This window comes from Ipomoea triloba, chromosome 9 (assembly GCF_003576645.1).
Source record: "Ipomoea triloba cultivar NCNSP0323 chromosome 9, ASM357664v1".
NCBI classification, from domain to species: Eukaryota; Viridiplantae; Streptophyta; class Magnoliopsida; order Solanales; family Convolvulaceae; genus Ipomoea; species Ipomoea triloba.
Genome location: NC_044924.1, coordinates 30,418,274 through 30,444,922, shown reverse-complemented (window position 1 = coordinate 30,444,922; position 26,649 = coordinate 30,418,274). Strand labels below are relative to the sequence as shown.

The 26,649-nt window shown below is 32.1% G+C and overlaps 1 protein-coding gene across 1 annotated transcript; it reads left to right on the top strand.

Annotated features, from left to right (window-relative positions):
* Window positions 1-2,109: 2,109 nt before the first annotated feature.
* On the top strand, window positions 2,110-5,024 carry LOC116028288. Its single transcript, XM_031269943.1, has 7 exons — window positions 2,110-2,253; window positions 2,483-2,562; window positions 2,818-2,888; window positions 3,404-3,474; window positions 3,567-3,648; window positions 3,870-3,919; window positions 4,702-5,024. The coding sequence occupies exons 1-7, from the start codon at window positions 2,122-2,124 to the stop codon at window positions 4,771-4,773; spliced, it is 558 nt and encodes a 185-aa protein (XP_031125803.1). The 5' UTR covers window positions 2,110-2,121; the 3' UTR covers window positions 4,774-5,024.
* The last annotated feature ends 21,625 nt before the right edge of the window (window positions 5,025-26,649 follow it).

Below are 26,649 nucleotides of genomic sequence, written 5' to 3'. Positions count from 1 at the left end.
AAAAGTTATCTTGTGAGGTCCTCCATTAAATTTTATGTTAGTTGGCCATCAAATTGAATCAGTTATGTTAAACACTTAAACTAGAAATAGGCCGGAGTCAAAATTCCCAAATTGTATGGTCAATGAATATTGTCTAGCTCATCGTTCTTCTTTGCAAGCCCTAGTAGGAAACGCGACTTGATCTTTGGAGTGTTCAGAGACATGGGTTCGCAACATAAAGAGGTTGAATTGTGTTGTCAAGCCTAGTTAACCGGGCAAATTATATCGTGGACCATGGTCCACAATGCATTGTGGACCATGATCATAAATGATACTGCAGTTGTGTTGAACGGATACTGCTTGAAAAGATACTGCAGTTGTGTTGGAAGGAAACTGCAGTTGCACGGAACAAAAGACGATCATCCGTTCCACACAACTGCAGTATCCGTTCAACACAGCTGCAGTATCTTTTCAATACAACTGCAGTATCCATTCAACACAACTGCAGTTCCAGATGAATGACACGGCCTCTGTTCCGCACGACTGCAGTTCCTTTTCAACACAACTGCAGTATCCTTTCAACACAACTACATTATCCTTTCAACACAACTGCAGTATCAACCATGACCCATGGTCCACAATGCATTGTGGACCATGGTCCACAGTATAAGGACTGAGTTAACCGAACCTGACGACACATGCATAAAATGAGACAAAAGGAGTAATTGAATTTCCTAAAGTATTACAACCTAATTAGATAAGTCATAGGTGTACAAATTTTTGTTTTAAAAAACATTTTCTTCTGTTTTTTTCTTCTTTTTTTTTTTTTTTAGAGAAAACACTTTCATTTAGTTAAAAGAGATCAGAACTGAGTACATCAATGAGGAAGGGCGGAAGAGAAGACCCCCACTCCTTACGATCAGCAATGAATAAAGCATCCCTAGCTAGCAAATGAATGGGCTGTTTTATTCGCGGAACGTTTAGTAAATACAAAGCTTAAACTAGAAAAGTCATAAGTTAGGATGATTCTAATAATATCATGCATGCATAATAAGGCCGAAAGAGGTACAACAAGCAGAATTTTTGGACCACTAACATAGCATCAGATTCAATTTGTGATTCGTCCACATCACATGTCTTGACTTGAGCCATTTTAGAACTTCCTGAACACTAAGGGCTTCAGCAATTAATCCTGGCAGTGTAGTAGCCTCTGAACTTAATTTGGTGCGCTGCTATAAAGGAGCCTTCAATTCGGAGTCTCTTAGAAGAAAAGCCACCCCATCCAGTGACGTTACGTTAGTATTGATGTCGTTAGCAGCATCAAGTAACCAGGAGGCGGACGTTGCCATTTTGCTGGAGACTCGCCTGGGGGCAATTAACCTGCCAGGAGAACAAAGATCCTGCCAGCGTTAGTTTCCACTTGATACTTATCTTGCTTGAAGCCTGGCCTCTCTACCAGAAATCATTAAGGGCAACCTCAATGCTGTTACACTTGGGATTTATCTTGTTGGCGCCCAAAAACCCAACAAATTGGGATGCTCTACTTGGGTATCTTCTGTCGATGGCCATACGTCGGAAGAAAGCAACCATTAGAGAGGCGGTTTGCCTCCCTAATTTTTTTTAAAAATGCTTTTTTTGCTCTTAATTTTATTTTATTTTTATGTACTTAGATGGTTTCAACAATTTTTTTGGACATTTTTAAACAAACTTACATAAATAGTATGCAAGAAAAAATCAGGGAACATAGTGTTTTTTATTAGTCAATTTTATTATTACGCAATCAATTGAAAATAAACTATAGTATTTAAACACAATACGAATATAATATGTTTTAAACATGTGAAAGCTTACTTAAATGTTATTTTGGTGTAAGGGTTAGTGATCATTATACATATATTCATTATAAACTTTAAACAACTCTTACAAAGAGTCAAATTTAAAATATTTTTATTGTCAAGTTAACAATCTAACTAATTCAGTTAATGTTACCCAATTTATATTAAACCAACTCTCAATTTTTTTTAAAAAAAAAACTAAATATACAAAAACAAATTAAAAAAAATAGAGGAATTAGATCCTTAATAAATAACGATGGTATTGAAACGAAATAGCAGAGAGAAAAAGGAAAAATATAATACGAAAATGTCAGAAAATATGGAAGAAAGTATAGAAGAATCTCTGGAGAAACTCGATATTTCAATGGCAGCACCCATGATATTCATTTTGGTATCTATTATCCAGTTTATCAATCGATACATCGAAGTCAATAAGAAGGTTTTTATTTTTATTATATCTTGTAATGTCGTTTCATTATCGAATGCTTTTATCTCGTGTTTGATTCATCATCTGGTTTTCTTCTTCTGTTGGATGCATGCTATGAATTTGTTCAATCTTCACGAATTTCCGTAATATTGATTTGGAATTGGAGAAGGAATGGAAACAACAGTGTCATTTCTGACGTATACACAAAATTGATTTTCTCCCCTAACACGAGTTTTTGCAGAGAGCAACCATGTCTGCGGACGATGTACGGCTGAAGGCAGAAATTAAGAGGCTCTTAAGAGAGGCGGCTGCCCTATCACAGTGAGGGATTCTAATTATTCTAGGATTAATTTCTATTTAAGCTGCTTTCAATATCTGATTTAGGATTCGTTTGTTGTTAATTACATTTGCATGCATTGTTATAGGACTGAAAGCTATTAAGCTAGTAGGATCTATCATTTTTATATAATGAAAAGAAGTCACTGAATTAGAGATTGGTATTCTTTTGCAGTTTCTACAATATGCGTGTTTGTAAAGAGTTATAGAACACTCAGTCTGTTTTCGTCTTGGTTTCAGGCCTTCAACATTTGCACAAGCTGCAAAGCTGAGGAGGATCGCGGCAGCTAAGGAGAAGGAACTTGCAAAAAGTATATTTATTCTGCACAAAAATTTTGTGGTTGAGATAGACTAGTCATTGTGTCTATCTCATTTCAAATTATTGTCCAAGATTTTAGGATAAAAAGTTGCATTGTATATGATTGTGCGTAATTTTAATGTTTTGAGCAACCATTTTCATGTGCATTAACTGATTTGTTGATCCCTAGTTGACATGCACTTAATTTTATCCTTAAAGATTTGGTTGCTAGCTGCTCAGTTTTCAGCATAGGTGACTTGGCTTGTTTTCTCTTGCTGCTTGTCTGTTTTCCAATTAAATTAAGTTGTGTTATTTGTTATGTTGAAGATTGCATATAACAAAAAAGGGTGCTGTGAAGATATTTATGTGATTAATTTTGGTTTAGGCCTCTTGGTCCAATGTTCAATTCTCTTTGGTGAACACCTTAATAATTTGTGGTTGATGCTGCTGTCAAGAACTTATCTGGTGTCCACTATTTAAAATTTATTTTGAATCGCTTATACTAATGGCTTCCATATACTTGTGCAGGCTTTGAGACACACGGTAAGGAGATAAGCATGTCATTTGATATGTATACAAAAGGCCTATTCTTTTTAAAGGTAATGACTAATGAATGTATGGAGAATTCGATGCTTGTTAGGGTCGCGTGCTTTATATTATCTTAGAAACTTTACACATCTATGTCATGCAGATCTGCACATACCTTCTGCTCGTTTTATGTTTTTGGCGGGTGCCTTTGGGTTTCATATCTCAGCAGCTTGTACATCCTTTTGGTAATGACTACTACATACCCCTCACACTTTTGTAATTTATGATTGGATTCTTTTTAAGTTTTTATTAATGTTGCCACTTCTATGATTGCTCTTGTAATCCATAATCTGCGCGTGTGCGTGTGTATAGAGCTTTTGACATAGTTTTCGAAACTCATAAGCGATGACTGTATAAAGTACCTCACCTCATGTTTAGCTGCTATATATTTGTCTCCTTTTTGCAGGTATGGTGTTATCTTGGCTATCTGGTGGCGATGCACCCAACTATACCACGGTACTCATTGATCAAAATTTCTTCTTTTGTATAATACTATAATTTATTTCTTTGCATTCCTAACATCGGTTCATCAAATGTCCAATTCATCTTGTGGGCACACTTTTTGGCTCTAACATATCCTGAAAACTTAATGCACAGAAAGGTTTTAGTAAATTTGGAATAGCGAAATAGATAAAGGAGGTGGTTATAAGTAAATTCTAGTGTAATGGTGATCAGTTTACTCTGAGATTCAGAATGTTAGAAACGCTGGTACTTTCACTAACCAGAGAATCTTTCGACTCAGTAGTTTTTTGGAGAAATAGAAAACTGAAAAAAATAAAAAATAAAAAAATGGAGAATTGAAGTAAACATAGTTGTCGTAATTTCTGTGTAAAGAATGACTATTAGTATGTGTGTTCTTGTTGTTCATCACTTAATTATCATATAACAGCATCAAATACTAAACCAATCGGTTGTGTCATCTCATCGACATTCTCCTTCCTGTTTCCCTATCATTGTACAGTCATAATACAATATAGTAAAGACAATTCTAACCAAGTTAATCGTACAATTAGTTTGGTAACCACAAGATTTTAAGTTTGACTCTATCTGGAGCAATTTATTAGCATTCTTAGTTTGAGCTAGTCAGTTATTACCAACTTAGCTTGTTTATCTACTTGTGAGTGCACTTTTGTCAATTGCAAATTTTCTTGTAAATCAAAAAATATAATCTACTCATTATGCTAAACATCTGCGAAGAAACAGTCCTTTTAACACAATTTTGTAATTCTGAATTGCAGATTGGGATTATTCCATGGATATTCGTGTCTAGTAAGGCCAGCAGATTCTTGCTCAAAAGAGTAATAAAGTAGAGAAGAAAATAATCCACGGTGTTTGGCTCTGGAGTGTAACCAATTTTGGTGTCAATTTCTTTAATTTGATTCATCATTCTTTTTGTCGACGTCCATTCTTAAATTAAATTTTAGTCCACTGATTGATTGATCCGTCTCTGGGAGGTGATTCATCTCCTCATGAAATTTGCAAGCATAATCATTCTGTTTGTCTGTGTATGTGTATATGACATTTTGATCAAAATAAAAGTTGGAACTTATTACGAGAGTTTTAATCATTCTTCTTCCTCCAAATGAGAGTTTTAGGCTCAGATTTTGAAGAAAAAAGTATATATATATATATATATATATATATAGAGAGAGAGAGAGGTTAAGGATACAGTGAGATCGTGATATCGCATCTTGTGCATCCATTTAATACTTTTTAATGGTCTAGATTGATTGACACACACTTTGTTCGCACACATTTAATCACGGTTCGCACATTCAACTTGGAATCTTAATCAATTTAGACCATTAAAAAATTTTGAAATCAAATCTTGTACATCAATCACCGTTTGCACACATTTAATCACCATTCGCACACAAATCAAATCTTGTACATCAATCACCGTTTGCACACATTTAATCACCATTCGCACACATTTTATTACCGTTCGCACACACTTCAACTTAGCATCTTAAATCAATCTAGACCATTAAATTATTAAATGGATGCACAAGATCTGATCTCACGATCTTATCTAAACAAGTGATCTCATATGATCCTAACTCTCTCTTTCTCTCTCTCTCTCTCTCTCTCTCTCTATATATATATATATATATATATATATATATATATATAGGGTTGCACTCTCGTGCGAACTCTCGCCCAGGTAGGAAATGAGAACGCTCCACAGCCGTCAACGTGTCCAGATTAACGAATCAGATGCAATTTTTAAAAAATGACGCGGTGGCATTTTCGTAAATAACTGGAACTTTGGTGCACCTAGTTTCACTTACAAGTGCACCTAGTTTCACTTAAAAGTGCACCTAGTTTCACTTACAAGTGCACTTATTTTCGCACCTATTTTCACTTACAAGTGCGAGTAATTTACCTTGTTAATATTCATGCACCTATTTTCGCAAATATTTTCACTTACAAATGCAAGTAAATTTACCTTGTTAATACTCATGCACCTGGATGCAACGTAACCTAGGTGCACTTAGTTTTAACATAGGTTGCACCTAGTTATAACATTAGGTGCACCTAGTTATAACATTACGTGCACTTAGTATTGATGCTCACTGTATAATTCACTTGCACCTGTAATACATTTTACTTGCATCTGCAATACATTTTAGTTGAACTTGTGCAAGTAATTTACTTTGTTAACATTCATGCACCTAGGTGCAACTTATGTGCACCTAGTTATAACATTAGGCGCACCTAGTTATAACATTAGGCGCACTTAGTATTAATGCTCATTGTACAATTTACTTGCACTTGTAATACAGTTTACTTGCACGTGTGCACCTATTTTCACTTANTATATATATATATATATATATATATATAGAGAGAGAGAGAGGTTAAGGATACAGTGAGATCGTGATATCGCATCTTGTGCATCCATTTAATACTTTTTAATGGTCTAGATTGATTGACACACACTTTGTTCGCACACATTTAATCACGGTTCGCACATTCAACTTGGAATCTTAATCAATTTAGACCATTAAAAAATTTTGAAATCAAATCTTGTACATCAATCACCGTTTGCACACATTTAATCACCATTCGCACACAAATCAAATCTTGTACATCAATCACCGTTTGCACACATTTAATCACCATTCGCACACATTTTATTACCGTTCGCACACACTTCAACTTAGCATCTTAAATCAATCTAGACCATTAAATTATTAAATGGATGCACAAGATCTGATCTCACGATCTTATCTAAACAAGTGATCTCATATGATCCTAACTCTCTCTTTCTCTCTCTCTCTCTCTCTCTCTCTCTATATATATATATATATATATATATATATATATATATAGGGTTATATATATATATATATATATATATATATATATATATAGGGTTATATATATATATATATATATATATATATATATATATAGGGTTGCACTCTCGTGCGAACTCTCGCCCAGGTAGGAAATGAGAACGCTCCACAGCCGTCAACGTGTCCAGATTAACGAATCAGATGCAATTTTTAAAAAATGACGCGGTGGCATTTTCGTAAATAACTGGAACTTTGGTGCACCTAGTTTCACTTACAAGTGCACCTAGTTTCACTTAAAAGTGCACCTAGTTTCACTTACAAGTGCACTTATTTTCGCACCTATTTTCACTTACAAGTGCGAGTAATTTACCTTGTTAATATTCATGCACCTATTTTCGCAAATATTTTCACTTACAAATGCAAGTAAATTTACCTTGTTAATACTCATGCACCTGGATGCAACGTAACCTAGGTGCACTTAGTTTTAACATAGGTTGCACCTAGTTATAACATTAGGTGCACCTAGTTATAACATTACGTGCACTTAGTATTGATGCTCACTGTATAATTCACTTGCACCTGTAATACATTTTACTTGCATCTGCAATACATTTTAGTTGAACTTGTGCAAGTAATTTACTTTGTTAACATTCATGCACCTAGGTGCAACTTATGTGCACCTAGTTATAACATTAGGCGCACTTAGTATTAATGCTCATTGTACAATTTACTTGCACTTGTAATACAGTTTACTTGCACGTGTGCACCTATTTTCACTTACAGGTGCAAGTAATTTACTTTGTTAACATTTATGCACCTGGGTGCACCTATGTGCACCTAGTTATAACATTACGTGCACTTAGTATTGATGCTCACTGTATAATTCACTTGCACCTGTAATACATTTTACTTGCATCTGCAATACATTTTAGTTGAACTTGTGCAAGTAATTTACTTTGTTAACATTCATGCACCTAGGTGCAACTTATGTGCACCTAGTTATAACATTAGGCGCACCTAGTTATAACATTAGGCGCACTTAGTATTAATGCTCATTGTACAATTTACTTGCACTTGTAATACAGTTTACTTGCACGTGTGCACCTATTTTCACTTACAGGTGCAAGTAATTTACTTTGTTAACATTTATGCACCTGGGTGCACCTATGTGCACCTAGTTATAACATTACGTGCACCTAGTTATAACGTTATAACGTTATATGCAACTACATTCCGGACATGTGGCGCGCTGTGATTCGTCCGCAGTTCTCTCCTGAGAGGCCAGTACGCACCTGAACGCGATCCTATATATATATATATATATATATATATATATATATATATATATATATATATATATATATATATATATATATATTCCATATAAAAAAATAAAATTAAGATCAAAAGAAGCATTTTTTTTTTAAATGAGAGGGCAAATTGCCCTCTCTGATAGCTGCTTTCTTACGACCACAGAAGATACCGAAGTAGAGCATCCCAATTTGTTGGGTTTTTGGGCACCAACAAGGAGAGACGAAGCTAACATCTTTATTTATCTATATGATCGAAAAAATTATTTTGATTTCCAAACATATATATATGACATCCATAACAATGATATATACATATACACACACACACACATATATATATATATATATATATATATATATATATATATATATCTTTTGCATGCACTTTGCTATCATCTCAATATTGAGAAACTAATCATTACATCTGCACCAGAAAAGACAGAAAGGTGGATGAAAAAGTATGGATTTGGTGTATTGACGGATTAAACAAAGAAATAGCTAATAAACTACAACACATTGATGTTCCATGACGCTGTTAGACTACGAAAGATCCTCCTACTTTGCAACAGGATAAATTGATGAAGAAGAAGAAATGTCTGATGAAGAGGAAGAAGAAGAATTGTCTTGAGCTCAATAGGTTGTGATCATGCAATGTTATGTTAGAAGATTTGCTTCATATGGTGTATGATTAATGCTTGATTATTTTCGATTGCATTTAAATTATGATTATATTCAATTTGATTTGAATTACCATGATGGTGGAATTAGAGTCAATTAGTTGACCAGATGATTCACTAGTAGCTATTGGTGGGTGCGTGCAATGCACGTGCCCACTAAGTCCGCGAATAGGATTAAAGAATTAATTTATTTTGCATGTGTTATTTTTATTTTTATTTTTCCCCCACAATTCCTCTAATTCTTTCCCCTTGTTGGAGACAAACCTAATTGAAAAAATGTAACTACGGTAGTTTCTCTAAGGAAGCTACTCAATAAGCCACTCGTATGGTTTTTGTCGACTAGGAATATGAATAGATTCTAGCAGCTTCCTTAATTATCCGTAATTTTTTGATAATTTAAAGAAAAATACAAATGAAGAACATATGAAGACAAATCTTTTCTCAAAAGTTGTATCTTAGTACAACAAAAGGTGTAACGCTAATCAAGAAAATCTTAAATAAAACAAAATTTTGTATACCTATGTAATTAGGTTTAACATTTAGGTAATCCAATTATATTTACGGGTATGCAAAGTAATCTTATTTTTTTCGTACTAACTGATGCGAAGTTAGAGTTAAAATTATGTTTATATTAATTTAGAGTAAAATATAATTATCTAATCATGTACAATATTTATTACAGTATTATAAAATATCAATTGTTAAAATGAATGATTACAAAATAATTTATTGTAATATCAATCCAATAATTTGCTCTGTAGAAATTACATTTTTTGGGGACGTCGTATACGTTTATAATTAAAAAAAGAAAAGATAGTGGTGCTGACAAAAGGATTGCTGATATGTCTTTCATTGCTGTTCATTTTGCTCATAGACATAAAGGGATGTGTAGAAACCTTGTGATTGCTATTGAATCTGTAAGTTATTTAATTTCTTTTTAAAATTATATTTTTATATATAATATACATTCAATTTCCTTTCTAGCAAATTATATTAAGTCGTCATACACGTACATTGCACGCGCTCCCATATGACAAACCTAACATCTTTATTTCTCTATATGATCGAATATTTTCTTTGAAAAAATTATTTAGATTTCCAAACATATATGACACGGTGACATGTATATTTTGCCTGCACTTTGCTATCTTAATATTGAGAAACTAATCATCTCATCTGCACTAAAAAGGACAAAAAGGTGGATGAAAAAGTATGGATTTGGTATATTAGCTGATTAAACAAAGAAACAGCTAATAAACTACAACACATTGATGTTCCATAAAGCTGTTAGTCTACGAAAGATCCTCCTTCTTTGCAACAAATGGCCTGGCCAAACATTAACAAGAGGTATTTTGATTCCATTAAATGAAAAAAAATTAAGCTAATTTCCTATTGGCTATGTATTCTTTCACTACATTTTAGTTGGAATTGTGCTTAGCTAATTAATTGAATATGAATGGAAGGATAAATTGATGAAGAAAAAGAAATGTCTGATAAAGAGGGAGAAGGAGAAGGAGAAGGAGAAGGAGAAGAAGAATTGTATTGAGTTCAATAGGTTGTGATCATGCAATGTTATGTTAGAAGATTTGCTTCATATGGTTTATGATTAATGCTTGATTGTTTTCGATTGCATTTGAATTATTGTTATATTCAATTTGATTTGAATAACCATGATGGTGGAATTAGAGTCAATTAGTTGACCAGATGATTACACTAGTAGTTATTGGTGGGTGCGTGCAATGCACGTGCCCACTAAGTCCGCGAATAGGATTAAAGAATTAATTTATTTTGCATGTGTTATTTTTATTTTTATTTTTTCCCCATTTTCCTCCAATTCTTTGCCCTTGTTGGAGACAAACCTAATTGAAAAATTGTAACTGGGGTAGTTTCTCTAAGGAAGCTACTCAATAAGCCACTCGTATGGTTTTTGTTGCTAGGAATATGAATAGATTCTAGCAGCTTCCTTAGTTATTCGTGATTTTTCAGTAATTTAAAGAAAAATACAAATGGAAAACATATGAAGACAAATCTTTTCTCAAAAGTTGTATCATAGTACAACAAAAGGTGGAACGTTAATCAAGAAAATCTTAAATATAACAAAATTTTGTACACCTATGTAATTAGGTTTAATATTTAAGTAATCATATTATATTTACGGGTATGCAAAGTAATCTTATTTTTTTCGTACTAAGTGATGCGAAGTTAGAGTTAAAATTATTTTTATATTAATTTAGAGTAAAATATAATTATCTAATCATGTACAATATTTATTACAGTATTATAAAATATCAATTGTTAAAATGAATGATTACAAAATAATTTATTGTAATACCAATCCAGAAATTTGCTCCGTAGAAATTACATATTTTGTGGACCTCGAAAAAGTTTATAATTAAAAAAAAGATAATGGTGCTGACAAAAGGATTGCTGAAATGTCTTTCATAGCTGCTCATTTTGCTCATAGACATAAAGGGATGTGTAGAAACTTTGTGATTGCTATAGAATCTGTAAGTTATTTAATTTCTTTTTAAAATTATATTTTTATATGTAATTTACGTTCAATTTCCTTTCTAGATTATATTAAGTCGCCATACACGTATATTGCACGCGCTCCTATATGACCAACCTAACATCTTTATTTCTCTATATGATCGAATATTTTCTTTGAAAAAATTATTTAGATTTCCAAACATATATGACACGGTGATATGTATATTTTACAGGCACTTTGCTATCTCAATATTGAGAAACTAATCATCTCATCTGCACCAGAAAAGACAAAAACGCTGTTAGACTACGAAAGATCCTCCTTCTTTGCAACAAATGGCCAAACATTAACAAGAGGTATTTTGATTCCATTAAATGAAAATAATAAAATTTAAACTAATTTCCTATTGGCTATGTATTCTTTCACTACATTTTAGTTGGAATTGTGCTTAGCTAATTAATTGAATATGAATGGAAGGATAAATTGATGAAGAAGAAGAAATGTCTGATAAAGAGGAAGAAGAAGAAGAATTGTCTTGAGCTCGATAGGTTGTGATCATGCAATATTAATGTTATGTTAGAAGATTTGCTTCATATAGTGTATGATTAATGCTTGATTATTTTCGATTGCATTTGAATTATGATTATATTCAATTTGATTTGAATTACCATGTTGGTGGAATTAGAGTCAATTAGTTGACAAGATGAATACACCAGTACCTATTGGATAGCACGCGCCCACTAAGTCCGCGAATAGGTATAAAGAATTAATTTATTTTGCATGTGTTATTTTTATTTTATTTTTCCCCCATTTTCCTCCAATTCTTTCTCCTTGTTGGAGACAAACCTAATTGAAAAAACGTAACTATGGTAGTTTCTTGAGGAAGCTACTCAATAAGGCACTCGTATGGTTTTTGTGGCTAGGAATATGAATAGATTCTAGAAGCTTCCTTCGTTTTCTGTGATTTTTTAGTAATTTAAAGAAAAATACAAATGGAGATCATTTGAAGACAATTATTTCCTAAAAAGTTGTATCTTAGTACAACAGAAGGTGTAATGCTAATCAAGAAAATCTTAAATATAACAAAATTTTGTACACCTATGTAATTAGGTTTAATATTTAGGTAATCCAATTATATTTACGGGTATGCATAGTAATCTTATTATTTTCGTACTAAATTTGTCATGTGATGCGAAGTTAGAGTTAAAATTATTTTTATATTAATTTAGAGTAAAATATAATTATCATTCCATTTATAATCATGTACAATATTTATTACAGTATTATAAAATATCAATTGTTAAAACTAATAATTACAAAATAATTTATTGAAATACCAATCCAGCAATTTACTTTGTAGAAATTACATTTTTTGTGGGCCTCGTAAAAGTTTATAATTAAAAAAACAAAAAAAAAAAGATAGTGGTGCTGACAAAAGGATTGCTGAAATGTCTTTCATTGTTGCTCATTTTGCTCATAGATATAAAGGGATGTGTAGAAACCTTGTGATTGCTCTTGTATCTGTAAGTTATTTAATTTCTTTTTAAAATTATATTTTTATATGTAATTTACGTTCAATTTCCTTTCTAGATTATATTAAGTCGCCACACACGTATATTGCACGCGCTCCCTTATGACCAACCTAACATCTTTATTTCTCTATATGATCGAATATTTTCTTTGAAAAAATTATTTAGACTTTAAAAGATATATGACACGGTGATATATATATTTTGAAGGCACTTTGCTATCTCAATATTGAGAAACTAATCAACCCATATGCACCAGAAAAGACAAAAACGTTGATGAAGAAGTATGAATTTGGTGTATTGGCTGATTAAACAAAGAAAAAACTAATAAACTACAACACATTGATGCTCTATGACGCTGTTAGACTACGAAAGACCCTCCTTCTTTGCAACAAATGGGCAAACATTAACAAGAGGTATTTTCATTCCATTAAATGAAAATAAAAAAATTTAAACTAATTTCCTATTGGCTATGGATTCTTTCACTACATTTTAGTTGGAATTGTGCTTAGCTAATTAATTGAATATTAATGGAAGGATGAATTGATGAAGAAGTAGAAATGTCTAATAAAGAGGAAGAAGAAGAATAATAATTATCTTGAGCTCAATAGATTGTGATCATGCAATGTTATATTCGAAGGTTTGCTTCATATGGTGTATGATTAATGCTTGATTGTTTTCAATTGCATTTGAATTATGATTATATTCAATTTGATTTGAATTACCATGATGGTGGAATTAGCGTCAATTAGTTGACCAGATGATTACACCAGTAGCTATTGGAGGGAGCGTGCAGTGCACGTGCCCACTAAGTCTGCGAATAGGATTAAAGAATTGATTTATTTTGCATGTGTTATTTTTATTTCTATATCTCCCCCATTTTTCTCCAATTCTTTCTCCTTTTGGGAGACAAACCTAATTGAAAAAAATGTAACTACTGTAGTTTCTCTAAGAAAGCTACTCAATAAGCCACTCGTATGGTTTTTGTCGGCTAGGAATGTGAATAGATTCTAGCAGCTTCCTTAGTTATCTGTGATTTTTCAGTAATTTAAAGAAAAATACAAATGGAGAACTTATGAAGACAAATCTTTTCTCAAAACTTGTATCTTAGTACAACAAAAGCTGTAACGCTAATCAAGAAAATCTTAAATATAACAAAATTTTATACACCTATGTAATTAGGTTTAATACTTAGGTAATCCAATTATATTTACGGGTATGCAAAGTAATCTTATTTTTTTCGTACTAAATTTTCCATGTGATGCGAAGTTAGAGTTAAAATTATTTTTATATTAATTTACAGTAAAATATAATTATCATTCCATTGATAATCATGTACAATATTCATTACAAGATCAATTGTTAAAATGAATAGTTTCAAAATAATTTATTATAATACCATTAATCCAGCAATTTGCTTTGTAGAAATTACATTTTTTGTCGACCTCTGAAAAGTTTATAATTAAAAAAAAAAAGATAGTGGTGCTCTGACAAAAGGATTGCTGATGAAATGGCTTTCATTGCTGCTCATTTTGGTCATAGAAAGGGATGTGTAGAAACCTTGTGATTGCTATTGGATCTTTAAGTTATTTAATTTCTTTTTAAAATTATATTTTATATGTAATTTACGTTCAATTTCCTTTCTAGATTATATTAAGTCGCCATACACGTATTTTGCACGCGCTCCCATATGACCAACCTAACATCTTTATTTCTCTATATGATCGACTATTTTCTTTGAAAAAATTATTTACATTTCCAAACATATATGACACGGTGATATGTATATTTTGCAGGCACTTTGCTATCTCAATATGAGAAACTAATCATCCCATCTGCACCAGAAAAGACAAAAACATATATGAAGATTTGCTTCATATGGTGTATGATTAATGCTTGATTGTTTTCGATTGCATTTGAATTATGATTATATTCAATTTGATTTGAATTACCATGATGATGAAATTAGAGTCAATTAGTTGACCATATGATTACACCAGTAGCTATTGGAGGGCGCGTGCAATGCACGTGCCCACTAAGTCCGCGAATAGGATTAATGAATTAATTTATTTTGCATGTCTTATTTTTATTTTTATTTTTCCCCCATTTTCCTCCAATTCTTTTTCCTTGTGGGAGAAAAACCTTATTGAAAAAAATGTAACTACTGTGGTTTCTCTAAGGAAGCTACTCAATAAGCCACTCGTATGGTTTTTGATGGCTAGGAATATGAATAGATTCTAGCAGCTTCCTTAGTTATCTGTGATTTTTCAGTAATTGAAAGAAAAATACAAATGGAGAACTTATGAAGACAAATCTTTTATCAAAACTTGTATCTTAGTACAACAAAAGGTGTAATGCTAATCAAGAAAATCTTAAATATAACAAAATTTTGTACACTTATGTAATTAGGTTTAATATTTAGGTAATCCAATTATATTTACGGGTATGCAAAGTAATCTTATTTTTTTCGTACTAAATTTTCCATGCGATGCGAAGTTAGAGTTAAAATTACTTTTATATTAATTTAGAGTAAAATATAATTATCATTCCATTGATAATCATGTACAATATTTATTACAAGTATTAAAAAATATCAATTGTTAAAAATGTACAATATTTATTACAAGTATTAAAAAATATCAATTGTTAAAATGAACAATTTCAAAATAATTTATTATAATACCATTAATCCAGCAATTTGCTTTGTAGAAATTACATTTTTTGTCGACCTTTTAAAAGTTTATAATTAAAAAAAAAATAGTGGTGCTCTGACAAAAGGATTGCTGAAATGGCATTCATTGCTGCTCATTTTGGTCATAGAAAGGGATGTGTAGAAACCTTGTGATTGATATTGGATCTATAAGTTAATTAATTTCTTTTCAGAATTATATTTTTATACGTAATTTACCTTCAATTTCCTTTCTAGCTTATATTAAGTCGCCATACACGTATATTGCACGCGCTCCCATATGACCAACCTAACATCTTTATTTCTCTATATGATCGACTATTTTCTTTGAAAAAATTATTTAGATTTCCAAACATATATGACACAGTGATATGTATATTTTGCAGGCACTTTGCTATCTCAATATTGAGAAACTAATCATCCCATCTGCACCAGAAAAGACAAAAACATATATGAAGATTTGTTTCATATGGTGTATGATTAATGCTTGATTGTTTTCGATTGCATTTGAATTATGATTATATTCAATTTGATTTGAATTACCATGATGGTGGAATTAGAGTCAATTAGTTGACCATATGATTACACCAGTAGCTATTGGAGGGCACGTGTCCGCGAATAGGATTAAAGAACTAATTTATTTTGCATGTGTTATTTTTATTTTTATTTTCCCCCCATTTTCCTCCAATTCTTTTTCCTTGTGGGAGAAAAACCTAATTGAAAAAAATGTAACTACTGTAGTTTCTCTAAGGAAGCTACTCAATAAGCCACTCGTATGGTTTTTGTCAGCTAGGAATATGAATAGATTCTAGCAGCTTCCTTAGTTATCTGTGATTTTTCAGTAATTTATGAAGACAAATCTTTTCTCAAAACTTGTATTTTAGTACAACAAAAGGTGTAACGCTAATCAAGAAAATCTTAAATATAACAAAATTTTGTACACCTATGTAATTAGGTTTAATATTTAGGTAATCCAATTATATTTACGAGTATGCAAAGTAATCTTATTTTTTTCGTACTAAATTTTCCATGTGATGCGACGTTAGAGTTAAAATTATTTTTATATTAATTTAGAGTAAAATATAATTATCATTCCATTGATAATCATGTACAATATTTATTACAAGTATTATAAAATATCAATTGTTAAAATGAATAATTTCAAAATAATTTATTATAATACCATTAATCCAGCAATTTGCTTTGTAGAAATTACATTTTTTGTAGACCTCTTAAAAGTTTATAATTAAAAAAAAAAAAAAAAAAGGTAGTGGTGCTCTAACAAAAGGATTGCTGAAATGGGCTTTCATTGCTGCTCATTTTGGTCATAGAAAGGGATTTGTAGAAACCTTGTGATTGCTATTGGATCTTTAAGTTATTTAATTTCTTTTTAAAATTATATTTTTATATGTAATTTACGTTCAATTTCCTTTCTAGATTATATTAAGTCACCATACACGTATATTGCACGCGCTCCCATATGACCAACCTAACATCTTTATTTCTCTATATGATCGAATATTTTCTTTGAAAAAATTATTTAGATTACCAAACATATATGACACGGTGATATGTATATTTTGCAGGCACTTTGCTATCTCAATATTGAGAAACTAATCATCCCATCTGCACCAGAAAAGACAAAATCATATATGAAGATTTGCTTCATATGGTGTGTGATTAAGGCTTGATTGTTTTCGGTTGCATTTGAATTATGATTATATTCAATTTGATTTGAATTACCATGATGGTGGAATTAGAGTCAATTAGTTGACCATATGATTACACCAGTAGCTATTGGAGGGCGCGTGCAATGCACGTGCCCACTATGTCGGCGAATAGGATTAAAGAACTAATTTATTTTGCATGTCTTATTTTTATTTTTATTTTCCCCCCATTTTCCTCCAATTCTTTTTCCTTGTGGGAGAAAAACCTAATTGAAAAAAAATGTAACTACTGTAGTTTCTCTAAGGAAGCTACTCAATAAGCCACTCGTATGGTTTTTGTCGGCTAGGAATATGAATAGATTCTACCAGCTTCCTTAGTTATCTGTGATTTTTCAGTAATTTAAAGAAAAATACAAATGGAGAACTTATATGAAGACAAATCTTTTCTCAAAACTTGTATCTTAGTACAACAAAAGGTGTAACGCTAATCAAGAAAATCTTAAATATAACAAAATTTTATACACCTATGTAATTAGGTTTAATATTTAGGTAATCCAATTATATTTACGGGTATGCAAAGTAATCTTATTTTTTTCGTACTAAATTTTCCATGTGATGCGAAGTTAGAGTTAAAATTATTTTTATATTAATTTAGAGTAAAATATAATTATCATTCCATTGATAATCATGTACAATATTTATTACAAGATCAATTGTTAAAATGAATAATTTCAAAATAATTTATTATAATACCATTAATCCAGCAATTTGCTTTGTAGAAATTACATTTTTTGTCGACCTCTTAAAAGTTTATAATTAAAAAAAAAAAAAAAAAAAAAAGATAGTGGTGCTCTGACAAAAGGATTGCTGAAATGACATTCATTGCTGCTCATTTTGGTGGATGTGTAGAAACCTTGTGATTGCTATTGGATCTTTAAGTTATTTAATTTCTTTTTAAAATTATATTTTTATATGTAGTTTACGTTCAATTTCCTTTCTAGATTATATTAAGTCGCCATACACGTATATTGCACGCGCTCCCATATGACCAACCTAACACCTTTATTTCTCTATATGATCGAATATTTTCTTTGAAAAAATTATTTAGATTTCCAAACATATATGACACGGTGATATATATATATTTTTTGCAGGCACTTTGCTATCTCAATATTGAGAAACTAATCATCCCATCTGCACCAGAAAAGACAAAAGCATATATGAAAATTTGCTTCATATGGTGTATGATTAATGCTAGCAATAAATGCCCAAACATTAACAAAGAAATGTCTTTCATTGCTGCTCATTTTGCTCATAGACATAAATGGACGTATAGAAACCTTGTTATTGCTATTGAATTTGTAAGTTATTTAATTTCTTTTTAAAATTATATTTTTATATGTAATTTACGTTCAATTTCCTTTCTAGATTATATTAAGTCGCCATACACGTATATTGCACGCGGTCCCATATGACCAACCTAACATCTTTATTTCTCTATGTGATAGAATATTTTCTTTGAAAAAATTATTTAGATTTCCAAACATATATGACACGGTGATATATATATTTTTTACAGGCACTTTGCTATCTCAATATCGAGAAACTAATCATCCCATCTGCACCAGAAAAGACAAAAACATATATGAAAATTTGCTTCATATGGTGTATGATTAATGCTAGCAATAAATGGCCAAACATACATTAACAAAGAAACCTCTTTCATTGCTGCTCATTTTGCTCATAGACATAAAGGGACGTGTAGAAACCTTGTGATTGCTATTGAATCTGTAAGTTATTTAATTTCTTTTTAAAATTATATTTTTATATGTAATTTCCGTTCAATTTCCTTTCTAGATTATATTAAGTCACCATACACGTATATTGCACGCGCTCCCATATGACCAACCTAACATCTTTATTTCTCTATATGATCGAATATTTTCTTTGAAAAAATTATTTAGAAAAAGAAGAAGAATTGTCTTGAGCTCTTAAAAAAGCTACTGCAATCTACTCCTAATCCTAGCCGACAAAAACCCTAACACATATAGTCACATATAGTAGAGGACGGTGATCCTTGAGTAAGTATATATGTGTTTAAAAATTTTGAATCTTTTCATTATTTATTCGTGTGAAATTTTCAATATTTTGATTGTTTTAAAAGGATATCAGGAAAAGTAGCAAATGACTTGATGTTTGTAAAATTGATATGAATTTTTATATAAATCGTTATTAATAACCATCATTTTGTTTGTGATTTGAATTTATTATTATATTGATATCAGATATTTCAATCATTATTTTTAAATTTCTCTGCACAAAACTCACACTGGTGTAAACGAATTGTTGTGCAAGGTTTACAAATTAAATGGATTAAGTGCACACTTGGTAATGATCTATTCCAGCTTCACTCTAGATATATAAATATTTTAATGGATCTGTCAAAACTTTTTGTTGTGTTATGTGCATCACTACTTTCTATTCTAGGCTTATCAATGAAGTGGCACTTTTGGTCCTTTTGTTAATGGATTTGGCAAAACTTTTTATTTATTCAACTCTAGCAAGTGATTGGTAAAGTCGTTGGAGGCGTGACTTTGATGAAAAAAGATAAGTAATATCATATTATTTGTTTTGAATAATAATGAAAAATTTTTAAAATATAAACGATTTGAGAATGTCACTTTGTTGACAATCCAGCAAGAACTAAAAGTTGTGATACTGTAATATATGAATTAAATTCTCTATTATATATGTTATAACTCTGGGACATAAAGTGTAATTACTCCTTTTTTTATAGTTTAGTGAATTTTTACCAATTTGTGTGTGTGTGTTTAATTGATTTGAAGCAAATATAGAAAGCAATATATGATGACTGAGAATTCAAGTAGAGTGAGGCAACAAAGGGGAAGTGGCCAGGTAGAGTGTCATCCAATGACTCATCTGATGATGACAGAACTAAAGACCCTGATTATGCACTAAGGTTGTCTAGATCAGAAGACATTATTCAAACCTTAATCCTCCTCCCATTAGGGATACTAATCAAGAACCTGCACAGCATACAACATCAGGTATATATATATGGTTAGTTGTGTACATTATTTTATCACTAAAAGTATGAATTGAATTTTCTGAAATGTCTTTTAATACATTAGTATTTTGATCATATTGATGACCTATGTACTGGTGGGATACTATGTAAATAAATATTTTTAATAATTATTTTGTATTTGATTAATAAGTGGGTTCATTAATTTTAAAACAACTAATGAATATAAAGAATTTTATTTCAATGTATTAAGGCAAATTCAGGAAGGGAGGGGGAGGGGAAACATTTATTATTATTATTATATTAACTTATGTTGGAAAAAAGAAAATGATATATGGACTCTTAGAGAGTAAAACTCGGACACATGTCATGATTTTATTAATTGAAGATGTGTCATGTAAATAGGGAGTAATAAATGAATTAGAAATTGAGAGTAATATTAGATAAAGTGGCATATAACATACTTGTCTCATATTAAGGGTTTATTTTTCTTTTTTTTTTTTTATAAAAAAAGAGTTGTCACATACTATGAACATCTTCAATTGGTATGACATTACTCTTCTTGGAGAATTTAAGCATGTACTCACTCTTGACATAGGGTTGGCTCTGATAGATATATGTATTCCATCTTAACTAAAAATCTAAGCTGATAAAGTTGGATTGCACATTTATATTTATATATTATACTAGTTATCACACGCGCGTTGCGCAATTAAACCAATGTCCAATGCGTATTTTTAAATTAGTGTCCCTTAATTGGTTAAAGTAGTCATCATATAATAATGAGAGAGAAAAAAATGTTAAATTAATAAAAATCAAAGAAATAGTCTCGACGCTTATATATTTTAATAAAACATAACGAAATTGTAAATAGCTAAATTGCAACTAACGTAAGTAGAAACAAATAAATCACTTACATGGGAGAAAATGGCGTGTCATCATTGTCACTTGTTTGTACACCAGTCCGACCATTTAAAATCCATGTATAATTGTATTTGTGATCAAGTAATTTATAGTTCGTCCGGACAGGTTTGACAATAACATTTGAGATAATGTACCATTTGTTGGTTTGTAAAGTGATATCATATATTCCAATGTCATTATCAAACACTATTGATTGAACCCGAGTTCCTTGCATTTAGATATAACATTTACAATGATGTTGGTGGTGAATGAGAGCATCTTCATAATAATAATACTACTAATAATAATGATAAAAATAATAATAATAATAATAATAATAAAGGGAGAAATTTTTTACTGTTTACTTATTGTTTCATCCTCAAGTACGATGAGCATATACTTTTTCTCAGGCGTTCTAATAGCGTTTTTTGGTTCATTTTTTTTAATGACATGAACTGTACAACTCCAGGCCACAGTTTGTGTGTCAATATCAATTAACTTTACTGCATTTGTCATGACTAATATCCTTGTGTCATGAGAAATATGTTCATAAAGGATGTTATGAAATAACATAATGAGAATGATGTAGTGTGAGCGGGGTGTGAAAATGGGTGTAAAGTCGAACCACGAGGATTGAATTTTATGGCACGTAAGGAGTAATCGCCTAGACTCTAGTCACCAAGGTCTTGAAACCCATAAGGATCCAAGCAACCATTTTAAGGTTTAAAGTGTAACAACTAAGAAGTATTTTTGGAATTTTGGATATAAGGGAAAAACAATATTAAATTAGGTGCAAATTCTATTTGGAAGAATGGGTTAAATTAGGTGAATTACTCTATTGATGCATTAACACTAGGATTGGGGGATGAACAATGACCCTAGGTTCTTAAGGCTAGCACAAAGGAATCCAAGTTCCCAAGGATTAGAACAAAGGTTGTCCCATTTCCATGGTGAACCAACCTAAGTTCTTGAAGAACAAAAGCTATTTAGCCCCAAATCTTCCCCTATTTCCATAGAAGAGAAAATGGGTTTGGGATTGGGTTGGCTTAAATCTTCCATCTGTCATCTGGTGCTGAATACCATTTTCATTCAGAAAATCATCACAAGCAATATATTTTGTACCTCTATCAGTTCTCAAGATTTTAATTTCATAACCACTCTGCTTTTTCAACAAAAGTCTTAAATTGTTTGAAAACATCACATGCATCAGACTTTTGCTTCAGAAAGTAAACCCATGTTTTCCTACTGAAATCATCAATGAAAGTAACAAAGTACTTACAACCTCCATGTGAGGGAACCTCCAACGAACACAGGTCTGAGTGAATAATCTCCAACTGTTTTGCGGCTCTCCTTGACTTGCCCACGGGGAAGGGATCTCTATGCTTCTTCCCAATCAAACAAATCTCACAAATATGATTAGGAACATTCACAACAGGTAAATCAGAAACAAACTCCTTTTTCGCTAGATAATTTAATCAAGAGAAATGAAAATGTCCAAATCGCATATGCCATAACCAATTATCATCACAAATTTCATAATTAAAGCAAACAAGAAGTGCATGATTGATTTTCAAAGGAAATAGTCGATTTTGGGACATATTTACCTTTGAAATCAAAACTCCCTTAGCATCTACAATGGTACAACACCCCTGAGTAATATTTATCTTATATCCTCTTTCTGACAACTGCCCCATACTCAACAAATTTTGGTGCAGTTCAGGAACATAGAACACATCGAATATAAAATTGTGAGTATCATCCTTCAACTGAATAGAGATTTTACTTTTTTCCAAAATTGGCACTTTTGACTTATTTCCAAATGTCACTTCAGACCGGACTGATTCATCTAGTTCGGAAAGCAATTCTTTCTTCCCACACATATGGTTACTACACCCAGTATCCAAGAACCATATGTTTTCGTCTGCAGAAAAATTAAGAACTCTCACCTGACTTTTCAGCAATGTTTGCTTGATTTCCACGATTGTCCTCATTGTACCAGCAATCTGCAATCTTGTGCCCATACTTGCCACAATTGTAGCAATGAAATGGAAATTTTCCTTGTTTGATATTACCTCCACCTCTTCCTTGGTTAGAGTTACCACGTCCTCCTCCTTGATTGGAGTTACCACGTCCTCTTCCTCTAAATCCTCCTCTTCCTCTTCCACGACCTCTACCAGATCCTCCACCTCTTTGATTAGAGCCAGTCATATTAAGAGTGACTTGGCTCTTCAAAGCTTCTTCTGCAAGTGGTTCCGATTTTGACTCAATCCTGTCAATATGACTTTCTATCATACCTTTCAGCTCTGCAACTGATAAGAGCTCGGTTTTGTGTGACTCTGTTATTGAAGCCACCACATGGTCATATTTCATCGGTATAGTTCGAAGAACCTTTTCAACCACTGCATTATCTTCAATCGTATCTCCATATAACCTCATCTTATTCACCTGATTAATAAAACGAGTGGAATACGTATCTACTGTTTCTGTAGAGGTCATCTCACAATAATCGTACAACCTTCTCAACGACTGCAACTTCGACTTCTATGCCCAATCAACTCCTTTGTGTGACACCATTAGGATGTCCCAAGCTTGCTTTGTTGTTTGAGCACGAGCTAATTGCCCAAAAATTGAGTAATCAACACCTTGGTGAATCTGCCCCAAGGCCAATTGATCTCGCCGTATAACGGCTGCATCAACTCGTTGTAGACCAAGATCAACATAGCTCCAAAGGTTCTGGGCTTTCAAATGTGTGGTCATCATAATTTGCCAATAATTATAATCGAGTTTCCCATCTAATTTGAGGCCCGACCATACAATATTGAAATTTGTGGACATATTTCACTACGGGAAATATCTCGGGGTTGGAAGGTTGACTAACTTTGATACCAAATGTTAGATATATTAATTATAATATATCTATATAATATATATAATATATCTATATATATATATATATATATATATATATATATATAATGAGAGAGAAAGAGGAATAGATAAGAAATGATACTTTGAATTGATGATTTATGAAATGAGTAATGCACTTATTTATAGTGCAAAGAGCACAACAAGATAATGCTAAACTTAAGCTCATGTAAAGCTACAATCACTCCACACAACTCCACGTACTAATAATGCATGACGCATTATTACCCACACATTGACTATTTCAAATTAACTAACTAATTACTAGCTACTTGGTTTAATAAATATAATAATAATATTATTATAACACTAGTGGACATGCGTAGCGCACACACCCACTAAGCGCTCCGGGTGCACGTGACGCGCACTAGCACCTCTATCTTTTTTTTTTCAAATTATTAATTTTTACGGGGTCCATAAAAAATAAAATTTCTACAACACAAATTGCTGGATTGGTATTGCAATTAATTATATGGTAATTATTCATTATAATACTTGATATTTTATAATTGTAAATACAGTAAATAATAAACAATCTTATAATAGTTAATTTTATTATAAATTAATCAAAAAAAATAAATTTTTACTCTAACTTAGCATCACGTGCCAAATTTAGGTTAAAAACATTGGATTACTTTTTATACCCGTAAATATATCTAATTAGATTACCTAAATATTAAACCTCATTACATAGTTGTACGAAATTTGAATTAGGGCTATGCAGAACCCGACCAAACCGAACAACCCGACCGACCCGACGACCGCTAATTCGTCATCTGTGAAGAACCGAACCCGAACTAGCTAAACCGAACTGATGTGCGAGGCTAAGTGGGTTAATGAATTCGGTTTGGGTGGCAGTAATGCCACCCGAACCCGTCCGAATATCCGATGTAGCACTAGGGTTTGCATTCAGCACATATATACGACGTCGTATGATCCTAGTATATATATTGCGAAGATTCCAGATCTGCTCATTTGCGCAGTCGCACCTCTTCAGTCTTGACCTAGAGAATTCTCTCGTTCTCTCGACCTCTCTCAATCTCTCTTCTCTGAGTTCTCTCTTTGTCCTTTGAGTGTTGAAACTCTTCTCTGTCTCAGATTACTGTCTCCTCTCTCGTAGTCTCGTTGTCTCTTCTACGGTTCTACAACTTGTAAGTTCTAAGAGAGTTAGAGAATCAGAGACTTGTAATTCTCCGGTGGAAGCCCTAGTCCGGTAGTCCCTGAATCAGTGAAACGCAGAGACGGACAGACGATGACTTGTGGACTCGGGAGGGTTGCAGTTTGCTTGCTAGGAATCGAAGGCCCTCTGTTCTCGGGGGATTATTGCTGAGAAACAAGGTAACGCCTAAACCCTAATTTATTTTCGTTATTCTCTGATTCTGTGTCCTGTGTTGTGACTCATGTGAATCTGTGATAGTGTTGTGACCCTAATTTCAAGCTCTTTGATTTAGGGTTTTGAATTTTTATATTGATATACTCTGATTTTGTGAAATTATTCGCCTAATTTCTAGCAATCTAGTGTATTATTTTCCAGTATGGTGGAAGCCCGAAGCCCTATCCCCTATTCCCCTAAGTGTTTTGAATAAATGATGAGCATTATATTTTTTTTAAAGTAAGACTGTGTTCTTACTGTACTTGAAATCTTGAATGTCTGATTAATGATTATAGATTTCTTTGTGTTATTGTGCTTACTGAAAGTCTGGAATTCCACATATTTGATGCTGCATACTGCTTTGCTGTATCAAAAGGTTTTTGAAGTGTATGAAGATCATGACCCTTCCTTCAAATCTGATTTGGGTGGGAATGTTCCTAATTTCTTGGATTGGGATGCAGTAGAAAGGTTGGTGAAAATTCTGAAATCATTTTATGAAATGACTGTTAGGATATCTGGTTCTTTGTATGTAACTTCTAATACATTCTTCTCTGAAGTGTCTGATTTATCTTGCATACTTACTGGTCTGGTGGAAGCTGAATCTGATTCTGTTAAACTAATGGGGATGAATATGAGGGCCAAGTTTGATAAATACTGGGGTGATCCAAACAAGATGAATTTTCTGATTTTTTATGGAAATATAATGGATCCTAGGGACAAAATTAAATACATGCCATATCATTTTAATCAATTATATGGTGATGAAGTTGGCAAGTCCTTGTTTGAGAAGGTTATGAAATACTTGAAGGAGTTGTATGCTGATTATGTGACAAGTTTCCCAGTCCGGTCTGATCTGTTCCTGTACAACAGTCTGTTCCCCCTACTGTTTTGTCTGATCCAGTTTCTGTTGGGAAACCCCAATCTTTGTTAAAATCCCAGTTAAAAAACAAAGATTGGAGAGTGGAGAATTAGGCAGAAAGAAAACTGCGTTGGAAGTTTATTTGAATGAGGCAATTATAGAAGAGGATGGTGAATTTGACGTCTTGAAATGGTGAAAGGTTAATGCTGGAAGGTTCCCTGTGCTTTCTAAAATGGCTAGGGATATACTTGTTGTTCCCATTTCTACAGTTGCATCAGAATCAACATTTAGTACAAGTGGGAGAGTTCTTGATGCATTTAGGAGTTCTCTTACTCCTAAAATTGTGGAGACACTTGTATGTGCACAAGACTGGCTTAGGTTGCACAATCAGACTCTTTCGGTTGAAGAAAACATTG